The sequence below is a fragment of the Ahaetulla prasina genome, chromosome 2 (assembly GCF_028640845.1).
Source record: "Ahaetulla prasina isolate Xishuangbanna chromosome 2, ASM2864084v1, whole genome shotgun sequence".
NCBI classification, from domain to species: Eukaryota; Metazoa; Chordata; class Lepidosauria; order Squamata; family Colubridae; genus Ahaetulla; species Ahaetulla prasina.
Window position 1 is genome coordinate 283,127,180 of NC_080540.1, and position 14,290 is coordinate 283,141,469.

The window sequence follows — 14,290 nt, forward strand, 5'->3', positions numbered from 1 at the left end:
TCTCTCTCTCTCTCTCCATATATTGAGCTGTTGCAACAATGAAAATCCACAGCCTTTCTTTAAATCATTAATTTTATTTTGAAATAAAATAAAAACTACACACAATGGTAAAAAAAGAATATATATATATGTGTATATGTATATGTATATGTATATGTATATATATATATATATATATATATATATATATATATATATATATGTATGTATGTATGTATGTATGTATGTATGTATGTATATGCACATACATCATGTTTGTTATTTTTTACAACCCTGTAATCTCTTAATTCAGGTAGAGTCAGGGCAACTGATGGAGCTGAGTGTTTATCGGATGGATGCCGTTCCTGACGCCTATATGGAGTTTGCAGCAGATATTTTTTCTTTGTGCCCTAAGAGAGAAACATCTGTTGCTTCTACCTAAGATTGAACTCTCAACCTTCTGAGTGGGATGCAAGCTTCTTCATTAGTAGGCCCACACCACTCACATCTAAAAACCCACTAATGGCACTAAAATAGGAACAAGGGGAACTATTTTATTTCAGTCGATAGTTTACTGACGCACTACAAGCAGGATTCACAAAGCATAGACAGTGGTTCATAAAGTACACAACCAAAAGACGGAAAAAATAGTGCATCTTTCCCTTTGTGAAGAGAAGGAAGACATGACAACCTGGAAGGCCGCACTAAAGAAAGCCATAAATCTTTCCTACCATTCCAGGATGCAGGTCATGAAACAAACACAGGAGCAATTTCATTGAATGTCAGGAACAACCTGTTACTAGTAAGAGCTGATTAACAGTAAAATCCATGAGCCAGAGAGTGTTATGATCCACCAGCAGCCAGCAGAGCTGGCAGCGGAGTCGGACAGTGAGGAGGCTGAGGAAGACAATGGGCCAGGTACTGGAGTCAGGGGAGGCTTGGACAAGGGTTCTGTGTCAGAGGCAGAGATGGAGCCAGGGCCACCTGGGAGCGATGCACAGACTTTGGAGCCTCCAGATCCTCCAGAGGCGGACAGCAGAGAGGTAGAGGAACAGGAGGAGCCTGTTCCTAGTGCATGCATGCGAAGAGCTGCCAGAAGGCAAGAGCAGCTAAAGCAAAAAGGAGTAACTCAGGAGTAAGGCCGGGAGATGATTGGCCACTCCCATAAGGCTTGAAAGAGCAGCAATGGCTCTTGGGCTCTTTGTAGGAAAGTAACATTGCTACAATTGTTTCTAGTTGGTTTCTGAACTTCGTGGGGTTTCGTGGGGCCAAGAAAAGCCTTTTGGCAGGGTGCCAAAGAAGACAAAGGTTTGTGATAAGGCCAAAGGACTTTTCTGAAGGACTTGTTTTCGAATTAATTTGGACTAAGCTGAGAATGAAGTAATTCTCAAATGTTCTAATAAAATATGTTTGTTTAGGGCTAATTACGTCTGGTAATAACTACTTGGGCCTAGATTACAACAGAGAGGCCATGAGTGTCTTTCATTTATTTTATTTATTTATCAAATTTATTTGCTGCCCATTTTGTAACTCAAGGTGACTCTGAGTGGCTTTTCAATAAATGTGCACAACCAAAGATTACACATCCATTTACTGGAGATTTTACAAGTTGGAATCTTGTACTATCTGGCCCCTTCAAAATAATTCTATCAGCAAAACATGTGCAAATCATGAAGCTGAAACCTAATCAGAAAAAAAAATGTATAGAATGTGAACAAAACCTTAAATACCTTTCTATAGAAGAAACTGAATATGTGGTGGCACTGTGTTATTTTCTTTAAAATGAGAATTTCTTCTAGCTGAATAAATATGTACATCATTAACGTCTTCCAGATTTTAGTAATCTGCTGTGTTCAGAAGTTTGCTTGACAGGCATTCACTCATAATGCTCTAAAAATGGTTTATTGTAATATGGTTTTACAATTCTGTTCCCAGAATTTTTACAAAGGTCTCCACACAGGCATTCAGGGTTGTAAAGTTTAAAATCACAAAGACGCATTAGAAGTGCCATTTAATGTGGCAATATTGCTGGCCAGGAGTCTTGTTACAGAACTCTGCTGAATATGCCAGCTGAAAGTAAACATCTGAGTTCATCTGCCTTCCACTCCTTCCAACAGCACAAGTGGTTCTCAATTTATAACTGCTTGTTTAGTGACCATTAAAAGTTAACATGGTACAGAAAGAAAATCCAACCAGCCCAGTAGTTAAATGTAAAATTTGTTACTACCGGTTCTGTGGGTGTGAGTGGGGGGAGTAATGTGACTGGGTGGGCATGGCCAACTTTTTTTTTTTTACATTTAAAAGCATTTTTTCCACAACCTCTTCGGCCAAAAAAGTTGTAAAAAATGCTTTTAAAAGGCTCCTCTGATGATCCCAGCTGAGTTGCCTGATCGTCAGAGGCTTTTCTTTGCTTTTAAAAGCATGTTTTTTGCCTTTAAAAGAAAAAGCCTTTTGGCAGGGTGCCAAAGAAGACAAAGGTTTGTGATAAGGCCAAAGGACTTTTCTGAAGGACTTGTTTTCGAATTAATTTGGACTAAGCTGAGAATGAAGTAATTCTCAAATGTTCTAATAAATATGTTTGTTTAGGGCTAATTACGTCTGGTAATAACTACTTGGGCCTAGATTACAACAGAGAGGCCATGAGTGTCTTTCATTTATTTTATTTATTTATCAAATTTATTTGCTGCCCATTTTGTAACTCAAGGTGACTCTGAGTGGCTTTTCAATAAATGTGCACAACCAAAGATTACACATCCATTTACTGGAGATTTTACAAGTTGGAATCTTGTACTATCTGGCCCCTTCAAAATAATTCTATCAGCAAAACATGTGCAAATCATGAAGCTGAAACCTAATCAGAAAAAAATGTATAGAATGTGAACAAAACCTTAAATACCTTTCTATAGAAGAAACTGAATATGTGGTGGCACTGTGTTATTTTCTTTAAAATGAGATTTTCTTCTAGCTGAATAAATATGTACATCATTAACGCCTTCCAGATTTTAGTAACCTGCTGTGTTCAGAAGTATGCTTGACAGGCATTCACTCATAATGCTCTAAAAATGGTTTATTGTAATATGGTTTTACAATTCTGTTCCCAGAATTTTTACAAAGGTCTCCACACAGGCATTCAGGGTTGTAAAGTTTAAAATCACAAAGACGCATTAGAAGTGCCATTTAATGTGGCAATATTGCTGGCCAGGAGTCTTGTTACAGAACTCTGCTGAATATGCCAGCTGAAAGTAAACATCTGAGTTCATCTGCCTTCCACTCCTTCCAACAGCACAAGTGGTTCTCAATTTATAACTGCTTGTTTAGTGACCATTAAAAGTTAACATGGTACAGAAAGAAAATCCAACCAGCCCAGTAGTTAAATGTAAAATTTGTTACTACCGGTTCTGTGGGTGTGAGTGGGGGGAGTAATGTGACTGGGTGGGCATGGCCAACTTTTTTTTTTTTACATTTAAAAGCATTTTTTCCACAACCTCTTCGGCCAAAAAAGTTGTAAAAAATGCTTTTAAAAGGCTCCTCTGATGATCCCAGCTGAGTTGCCTGATCGTCAGAGGCTTTTCTTTGCTTTTAAAAGCATGTTTTTTGCCTTTAAAAGAAAAAAAAGCCTCTGACGATCAGGCAACTCAGCTAGGATCGTCAGAGCCTTTTAAAAGCTTTTTTTTACAACCTCTTCAGCCGAAGAGGTTGTAGAAAAAGTGCTTTTAAAAGTAAAAAAACAACAACTCTGATGATCGCGCGGCTCAGCTGGGCATGGGGGGGGGAGGGTTCTCCGAACCACCCACCACCATCGCTACCGGATCAGGAGATTTGGTCCAAACCGGGAGCATTTCACCCCTGAACCAGCCCCTCCAAATCTCCATTTTGGCCAGCAACATGCAGGATGAATGTTGCAGAGCCTCTGTGGTTGTTCGTAAGGGCAAACAACTGCCATGGTGCTGCAAGATTCGTAGTTTCGGGACTTGTTCGTAAGTGCTAGGGGGTGCTATTGCGTAACTTTGAACGTTCGCTAAGGGAATGCTTGCAAACCGGGGATTACATGTATTGATTAATCAATTTACAATTTTCAAGCTGTTTACAGATTTTAGGCAGCATACCCTGAATGACAGCATAAAGTATAAAATACAGAGTATTTCATGTATAATTTAAATTCCCACAGCAAGGCTAAAACTGAGAATTAAGACAACTGTCATTCTGATTTGCCCCATGTTAGAGAAGGCTGCGCTCAATGAAAACTATAACAAGGCAGACAAATGATGTCCCCAGATAATGCCTCTAAGTATCAGGACTGAAAGATGCACTGAGATTGTCAATGTGTCTGGCCAATATTAATGCTAAGGGAGGGAGGGAGGGAGGGAGGGAGGGAGGGAGGGAGGGAGGGAAGGAGAATAATGGCCCATTGTTCTATGCATGCCTATCAGTGCTAGAACAATTATCTTCCTTATAAGAAATCTGACCTCAGTAACAGGATAATACATTTCTACCCAGGCAGTGGTGAAATCCAATTTTTTTAACTACTGGTTCTGTGGGCGTGGCTTGGCGGGCATGGCGTGGCTTGATGGGCGTGGCAGGGAAAGAATACTGCAAAATCTTCATTCCCTCCCCACTCCTGGGGAAAGGATATTGCAAAATCTTCATTCCCACCCTTCTCTGGGGCCAGCCAGAGATGGTATTTGCCGGTTCTCCGAATGACTTAAAATTTCCGCTACCGGTTCTCCAGAACCTGTTAGAACCTGCTGGATTGCAGCTCTGATATAAACACCAATTTACCATAACCACATTAGTGCTGGGAATTCTTAAGAAGGAAAGACTTTTGAAAGAGGTCAGACATGCAGTGGTGTTTTCAGGTTTTGAAACAGGTAATTAAAGACGTAAAACAGGTAATTAAAGTAATTAAAATTCAGAATCAAGATAGTATGTGTTCCACATTCTAAATCAGGGGTCTCCAACCTTGGTCACTTTAAGACTTGTGGAAAACTTGTGGAAAGCAAAGCTGGCTGAGGAACTCTGGGAGTTGAAGTCCACAAGTCTTAAAGCAGGGGTGTCCAAACTTGGTCCCTTTAAGACTTTTGGACTTCAACTCCCAGAGTTCCTCAGCCAGCTTTGCTGGCTGAGGGACTCTGGGAGTTGAAGTCCAAAAGTCTTAAAGGGACCAAGTTTGGACACCCCTGTCTTAAAGTGACCAAGGTTGGAGACCCCTGATCTAAATAGTCCATGACAAAAGTATTTCCATAGGAATGGGAAATGAAGAATTGAGAGTCTTTGTCCCAAAGCTGCTTTTCTAAAAGGAACTGGACTTTCTTTCATTTTTTTCCCTTGAAAATGTTTTGCTTTTCAGAACTGAAGAAGCTTCTTAGATAAGAAGCAAAACATTTTCAAGAAACAAACTAAGAAAGTCCAGTTGCCCTTTGCAAAAACACTTTTGGGAGAAGAATTGAAAGGTAAGTATAACTGAAAACTACTGTCCTACAACAGGAATGGCCAATCTGTGGCCCTTGTTTGTTCTCTTTTTCTACAGCCCTCAGGCAAACATCATAAGAGAGATTCATCCATTTGCTTTTACTGCACAGAGAGGAAGATAGCAAGGAGACACTGAAAAAATTAAAAAAGAAAAGGAAGCTTCCTTTTCTGATCCTTTTTTCTGTCCCATCCACCTTTGGGGTTCACTTCCCAAAATCGGCTCTGGAGAAAATCTGCCTTAAAGTAATAGCATTATTTCTACTGTGAATACACGCAACGTGTTCTCCCCCCCCTCCCCTCTCCGAGCATCACTTACTGAATCTATTATCAGCAATATTATAGTGGAGACAACTCCCAAACAGAGCAATAAAATGTGACAAATCTTTACAACATCAAGAGCAAGCATCCATCCTAGAGGGATAATTTCCTCCTCATTTTGCAGTTTCACAACCCTGAAGTCTTCTGAGAACTAATCAATACAGTGAAGCAGACTACATTTTATGGAATTAAACTGGAATGTTGACAGAAAGCCCATTATAAAGCAATTCTATAATTAAGGCTGAGAATTGGTCTTTTAGAAATGCAGCCAACATCACTCTTCCAGAGAGTGCAAAATCTGACAAAAAAATGCAGATCACAATGCATTTAAAAAGCTCTGCTTTAAGACAATGTACATTTATAAACATGCTATGTAGCAGATGCATTGATTTCCTGGGTCTAAGTAGCATTTCAATTATGGAGCCTTACCCTCAAACACAATAGATTTACGGTAACAGTCCAATCATGTTCATTCTTACTCAGGGGCAGTGGTGGGATTCAGCCAGTTCGCACCACTTCGGGAGAACCGGTTGTTAACTGTCTGAGCAGTTTGGCAAACTGGTTGTTGGAAGAAATCATTAGGGCAGAGAACCAGTTGTTAAATTACTTGAATCCCACCACTGCTCAGGGGTAAACCCAGCTGGACTAAAATAGATTTAACCCTGAAGTGTTTTTCAGATTAGAGCCTTGTGACTGAGAGCCATGTCAGACAGTTCGGAGCCTGAGCGTGGCTTAGTCTGTGTATATAACTGTGATGGTGAACCTATGGCACGCGTGCCCAAAGTGGCATGCTAAGCAATGTTGCCTGGCACGTGCAGTCTTGCCCATTTGTCTTCCGGATTTCTGGTCCGCATGCGCACACAACAATCAGCTGTCCTTTGCGCATGCGGCAGTGCTGAAAACCAGTGTGTGCATGCATGCCAGCCAGCAGATTGTTAGGTGCGCATGCGCGCCAGAATCTGGAAGTTCAGCTTTTCCAGAACACGATCCATTCGCACGCGTGGCAGTGCCAAAAATTGGCCTGCACATTTGCACTGGCCGAATGATTGTCGGGCATGCATGCGTGCTAGAACTCGGAATTCAGCTTTTACGGAGTGCAGCCCTGACGAGTGAGCACGCATGTGACGTTTTTGCACAACCTTTTTGGCACTTGGTGCCGAAAAGGTTCGCCATCACTGGTATATAAACTTGCTTCTGTAATTCTGTTGCTTCTGCGTTTTCTGATTCTGGCTTCTGCTTCTTGTCCTTGTATTTGCTACCATGTTACAAGAGCTGCATGGGTATTGTATACATGCATCATGTTTTATACGATTGTATATAAACAAGTTTCTTCTATAAATGAATCCTGCTGAATTATTTACTTGTGTGCTGGGTGGATTGCTGCAAACTCTAACAAGCCTGTAAAATCTCAATAAACCTTAATGATTTAACTGAGCTTTGAATTGGGTGGCAAATCACATAAAGTTGGAAGGAAAATAATGAATCAGGAGAAGTATAAAAAAATAAAAAATAAAGAATTGGATAAGTATAAAAGAGAGCAATTACCATATATGAAAAAATATTAGGGCATTATACTTATATTATAACTATTTTTTTAACTATCATACCTCATAGTCAGTAAATTACAAGTTAGGTTTATAAATTAATAAGATTTTAACTATTTGGACTGCAAAGCCATTCCTTGAAGACCTAAGGAATTTGAAGACTTGCATGTGGCTCATTGAGGCTCTCCCCACATCTTCTGAGCATACTCAGAAAAAGCGAAGATGTAGATGATCAAATAGATGAACAGAGCCTTAAGAAGACACAGTACATCATAATCATAAAAGTGGTTAAAATGCAGTATTACCGGCTAATTCTGCCCACTGCCAGGAGTTCAATCCTGACCGGCTCAAAGTTGACTCAGCCTTCCATCCTTCCGAGGTTGGTAAAATGAGAATCCAGATTATTGGGGGCAATAGGCTGACTCTGTAAACTGCTTAGAGAGGGCTATGAAGTGGTATATATGTCTAAGTGCTATTGCTATAACTGCAAGCACATCTTTGGAAGGACTCCTCTGAATTGCTCCTCCAAATTTAGGCTGCTTGCACAGCCTATAAACAAACTGACATAACCTATAATTGCAAAATTGAACAGTATGAACTGAAAAAAGCCCCTCCCTTTTAAAAATCACAATTTTCAAAAGAGTCACAACATGAGCTTGCTTTAGCCACATGATTATAAATTTGGAGGAGCAATTCAGAGGAGTCCTTCCAAAGATGTGCTTGCAGTTATAGCAATAGCACTTAGACATATATACCAGGGGCCGGGATAGCTCAGGCAATAGAGAAGCCTGTTATTAGAACACAAAAGCCTGCAATTACTGCAGGTTCGAGCCCGGCCCAAGGTTGACTCAGCCTTCCACCCTTTATAAGGTAGGTAAAATGAGGACCCAGATTGTTGGGGGGGGCAATAAGTTGACTTTGTAAAAAATATACAACTAGAATGAGACTATTGCCTTATACATTGTAAGCCGCCCTGAGTCTTCGGAGAAGGGCGGGGTATAAATGTAAACAAAACAAAAAAAAATTATTGTAGGCTAATTCAGGGGTCTGCAAACTTGGCTCTTTTAAGACTTGTGGACTTCAACTCCCAGCTCCCAGCTTTGCTGGCTGAGGAACTCTGGGAGCTGAAGTCCACAAGTCTTAAAAGAGCCAAGTTTGCAGACCCCTGGGCTAATTATTTAATCGGAGCAGAATGTTTGTAAACAATGCTTCCTTTATTAGAGACAAATTTTTAACCCAATTGACAGATTTGGATCCATTTTACCTCAGCTTAATAAATCAATATTATCCATGAGACTTTTCACACACACCACTCGTTCACACTTCCCATCATTGTTGAAGACTTCAAGTTGCAAAGTCTCTAATGGTTTCCTGTTTTGTCTGAACTGTATGGTACCTGTGATGCAGCAAGCCAGGAAGATAAACCAACCATTGTTTCCCAGTCAGATGAAATAGGAAGCTGAGGTTAATTGGAGGCCTGATTTCTGTCATATAACAGAAGGAGAGAAAATCTGTAGGCAGATGTCTACGAATAAGACATATGCCTATAACACGTTTCCTCCTTCAACCGCATGACAAAAATCAGACCAGGTTATTAAGTTTAGACTATTTGTTTTTTATTCTGCCTTTATTTTAGTTAATTTAAGGCAGAACACCTACTTAATGCTCCCATGTTGTTGTTTCCCCCATATCAACAGCCTTGTTGGGCTGAGACACAGTGACTGGCCTAACGTCACCATATTGGTTTTCATGCCTAAGGAAGAACTAGAACTTACAGTCTCTTGATTTTGGAGCCAACATTTTCACCACTACACCAAACTGGTTTCAATTAGATTATCTCTAGTTAGCAATAGTATTTGTATCTATTTGTGTCTACCAGCAGCAATCCTCTTTCAGAGTATGAAGTAGACCAAACGTCCAACTTATTTTCAATCATAATGAGCCACTGAAGAAAACCCATGATCATGCTATGAAACAAACAAAAGCACATGTTTATCCTATGATAATAATACGAAATAAATGAGAGCACATGTTTATCCTAGTATGATTATTTGGGGTTCACTGCTTATGACCACAAAGATTCCAGCTGTTGATTAAACCTGCATACTTCAGGATTAGCCTTTTAGACTGTGATTAGCCTCAGCAATTTAAAGAAGTGAACTTCAACTCCCAGAATTCTCCATCCAGCATGGGAGAATTCAGTTCCGGGAGTTGAAGTTCATACATCTTTAAATTGCTGTAGTTGAGAAACATTGTTTTATATCAATGGATATATCATACAGTACAATACAATAGTGAAGATATATTATGTTCAAACAGGAACTTACATCAAACTTGGTCGATGCCACTGTGTCGTTCTGTTATTATGATTGACATAATAGGTGCGTCCAAGGTTGTCTACTTTCTCTTCCCACCCAGGAGGTAAGGGAGGGGGAGGTAATTCTTCCTGGCGTTGAGTGGGGGAATCTCCAGATTCGACTACTTCCCAGCCATGCTTTAAAGAAGACAAATTAAAAAGTTACATTTAAAGCCTGAAAACCTTTATGGGTTCAATTATCATTATAAACAATGGAAAGAATCTTTCCTGGCTTCTATTTCTGATCATCACATTAATCTCAAAGGGAGATGAGCCAGAATTTAAGATGATCCTTCCAAAAAGGAAAAACCTTCAGAAAAAGCATGTTAAGATGACATTCCCGAGGTAAAGATAAATTATTCGACAAAATATCTGTTCCACTTTACAGAGTCGATTGCATCAAATTTGCAGCACTTATACAGCAAACCATTTGGCTACAAACTAGACAAGATCTTATTCTGGTGAATATAAGGCAGGGGTGAAATCCAGCAGGTTCTGGAGAACCGGTAGCGGAAATTTTGAGTAGTTTGGAGAACCGGCAATTGCCACCTTTGGCTCAGAGTGGGCTGGGAATGAAGATTTTGCAGTATCCTTCCCCCAGGAGTGGGGAGGGAATGGGGATTTTGCAGTATTCTTCCCCCAGGAGTGGGGTGGGAATGGAGATTTTGCAGTATCCTTCTCCTGCCATGCCCACCAAGCCACACCACACCCACCAAGCCACACCCACAGAACTGGTAGTAAAAAAAATTGTATTCCACCACTGATGCAAGGATAAAGAACGGTGCTTCCATCCATAAATCTAAGACAGCGATAGAAAGAAAATGTTAAAGAAAGTGCTTCTCTAAATGCACATTCAGAGATGTGACTGCTGGGGATTTCAGAACTGCAAAATTCTCAAATCCCTAAGCAGGAACATTAACTGAGTCAGGAAACAAACTGGTAGCTATTGGCTATTCTACATCACATCTTTAAAGTGCAGAAGCCAAGGGTGCAGTTTCCTAGTCTTCGTAATCACCTTTGAAAGCTGGAGTCAGCATTTGCATACAAACACTTATATTTGGAGCTATATTTTAACATTAAGCTCTGCAGAGTAGTAGACTTTCTCCCACTAACCTAGCACTGCTAATTAGAATAACAATTCAGTTCTTAAACAATGATGCAGGTAGGAATGTATGCTTGCTTCATATCCTGGAAGAAGAATTCATTCAACTAGGTTTGAAAAACGATGCTTCGTGCTAAAGCAGTGATTCTCAACCTTTATAGTGCTGCGACCCCTTTAATACAATTCCCCACGATGTGGCGACCTCAACCGTAAAATTATTTTCGTTTTGAATTTATCACGCCTGAAGCCGTATTGGCTAGCGATCTGAACTGCTTGCGATTGCCTTGAGGACAGAGGCATTAAAGCGGAGACTCCTCCCCTATTAAGTTTATCGCACCTGAAGCCAGATTAGGCTAGCGATTGGGAGTGATTGCAGCTGGCTTGAGAGGGAGACATCAGAGCAAAGATTTCTCTCTTTTTTAATTCATCGTGCCTGAAACCGAATTCGGCTAGCGATTTGAAGAGCTTGTAGCTGGCTTGTGGAGTCAACCATTGGAGCGCGATTCTTCGACTCGCAAGTATACTTCCCATATTTCCGATGGTCTTAAGCGACCCCTGGCAAATCGTCATTCGACCACCAATGGGGTCGTGATCCACAGGTTGAGAACCGCTGTGCTAAAGGCTTGTACATAGAGGCCAACATAGTTCCGATCTGAATTATTCATCCTGATGATGATAAAAGTATACTTATTCTGTTTTCAAGGCCAAATCAGTGTAAACTGTGATGTAAGGAGGGGGCTGTATCTACAATGGTACAGCTTTACCACTTTCTGAAGTCACAGCAATCCACATATTGTAGTAAGATATTGGAGGCCTCTTAAGTTCTGGCAATGTAATTCCTCAGGGTGACCTAACTAGGAGACCTGAAAAGTAGTAGGCTAATCCTCTAGGTCAGGGGTTTTCAGCCCTGGTCCATGGACCAGCACTCGTCTGGAGCCCTCCAGAACTGGGCCACATAAGTGAGCAATGCCCCATGGGATCCAGGCAGTTCACAAAACTGCACCCAAGATGATTAGGGGGCTGGACGCTAAAACATATGAAGAACGGTTGCAGGAACTGGGCATGGCTAGCCTAGTGAAGAGAAGGACCAGGGGAGACATGATAGCAGTGTTCCAATATTTGAGGGGCTGCCACAGGGAGAAAGGGGTCAAGCTATTTTCCAAGGCACCTGAAGGCCAGGCAAGGAATAATGGATGGAAACTGATCAAGGAGAGATTCAACCTATTAATAAGGAGAAATTTTCTGACAGTGAGAGCAATCAACCAATGGAACAGTTTGCTTTCGGAAGTTGTGGGAATTTCATCACTGGAGGCTTTCAAGAAGAGACTGGACTGCCATTTGTCAGAAAAGATTTAGGGTCTCCTGTTTGGGCGGGGGTTGGACTAGAAGACCTACAAGGTCCATTCCGACTCTGTTAACCCTCCCCCCATCTGTAGAAAAACCCTCCTTCATGGAACCTGTCCCTTAGTGCCCTAAAATGCTGCTCTAAACCAATGTTTCTCAACTCTAGCAACTTTAAAATGTGTGGACTTCAACATCCAGAATTGCTCAGCCAGCAATAATCCAGTCAACTTGGGAAAAAGCCCCCACATTTGTTTGTTTCAAAGGGCTTACCTCTGAATCTTCTCTCTGATCAGTGTCATCCTCTTGACCACCATTTTTTGGCATGTAAGCCATCTTCAACCTCAAAAATCCTTTTACTCGAGATTTGTGACTATAGAAGGAAGAAATAGCCATTGTAAATATAGTTGTGTTTTAGAATACTATACTCGTTGGAGCTAAATAAGCACTTTAAACAAAGGAAACAAACATATATAAGGTATATAAAAATGATCTCACCTTCTTGGCCTAAGAAGGAAATCTTTAAACGTATAAGGTCTTTCCATAGTTGGGTCTTCAGTCTAATGGTGTAATAAGAATAGCAAATAATTAATGCTGAAGGGCAGACACCTAAATATCCTGGTGATAATAAAGCCTACGAAAATCTTAAATGATAATTAATCAGAAGTGCTGTTTCGGCATGGAAAGCAGTTCCATAACTGAGCATTTCCACTAGGTGTCACCCTCAACGCCAATAATTGCTCAGAACCAACTATCACAATTTTGGTGTAAAAAACTTGAGAGCTAGGGAAATAAAGACACACATTGTTGAGTAACAATTGCTATAAAATTACACGTGCAGGCATTCACTCAGACTTTTTCTTTAACTATTAACTGGGATAAAAAAAAAACCACATTTGACCGTGTATTGTCTAGCAAACTATAAGTCAGTTAACTCTAAATAATATACTAATAATGAAGGATTAACAAACCAGAATGGCTAAGTTTACATGTTACAGCTTGTCAAGTGAAAATACACTCTTCACAAAACAAGTTCACTACCCTCACTACCTAAAAAGTATCATGGAGGGGAAATTTGAAAAATGTTGTCTGAAGAACATGAGGTAGAAGCTCCAGTTCTGGACTTTGAATGGTCATTGCTCAGCGGCCTTAAAGTTCAATCCTTGATTTGTTCACATAGGTTTGGAAAAGGACATTGTCTGAAAATGTGGAAAACTGTTTCTAATATTGCTGAACAGATGAATCAGCTTTTTTTAATATCAAGTACAAGTCCACGTCTTACATTCTTTCCCACTATCCACCCGACTCTCCCATAACAGATTTTTCTCATAAATCTTGCTTTTAATAATCTTCAGACGTTTGTTATTTGTGAACGAGCTGTGATAATGTTACGACTCGGAGATTTAATCTTTAGAATGGAAAGACTTTGCATGTTTCTTCAATAACTCAACATGTTCAAGCAATTCGCTAACAGTTTAAAGCAGAGATCTGAGGATTGATTACAAAGAGCCTTTCCCAAACAATTCACATAAAAGACCTGGGTAGGGTAGGGGGGAGAGTGTTATGTCTATGGGAAAAAGATGTAGGCTTTCATGTGGAAAAAGAGAATGAAATGGAGAACAGTAATTCCAGTTTTAATGCTGAAGAAATCCGTTTCAGGATGAAACAGATGCGTTAGAAGAAGTTACTCAAGGGGCAGCTACTACAGGTTACAATGCTGTTTCTAAAGGGGTTAAAGGAAAAGGGCATTAAGACATATTTCAGGCTTAAGTTTGCAAAACAGCTTACAATTCCACACCTACGTTCATTATCAGTATTTGGACAGGTGTCAAATTTAAATAAATATAAATAACAACAGGGCTCTTTCTATTTGAATAAAGAACTTGTTACTTAAAGATTCCTTGATTTTCCATCCAGCTATGGTTTCTTCCTGATATGGTTATATGATATCTACAATTACTATAATTCCCTAAGAGCTTTAGGTGATGGAAGGTTGATTTGAAGATAGAGCAGAAATTAAACAGCAAACCCCAAGTTATGTCCATCCCTAAAAATAATAGAACAATCAGGGCATTTCCCCCAACATTATTATCAAATTGTAATGTTTAAAATGACAGAAGGAAATTAAACATCCTGGACATAAACTGTTTCAACTCCTACCCTCAAAATGATGCTATAGAG

General features: G+C 40.1%; 1 protein-coding gene across 8 annotated transcripts in view; it reads right to left on the reverse strand.

Moving 5' to 3' along the window:
• NEDD4L (NEDD4 like E3 ubiquitin protein ligase) overlaps positions 1-14,290 on the reverse strand; it is a 356,456-nt gene that overhangs the window by 82,608 nt on the left and 259,558 nt on the right. For all 8 annotated transcript variants that reach the window (XM_058170485.1, XM_058170487.1, XM_058170484.1 and 5 more), the window contains 3 exons: positions 12,608-12,669; positions 12,383-12,482; positions 9,638-9,804 (listed from right to left, as the gene is read on the reverse strand). In XM_058170485.1, coding sequence (XP_058026468.1) covers positions 9,638-9,804; positions 12,383-12,482; positions 12,608-12,669 — 329 coding nt within the window. The remainder of the gene's footprint in view (positions 1-9,637; positions 9,805-12,382; positions 12,483-12,607; positions 12,670-14,290) is intronic.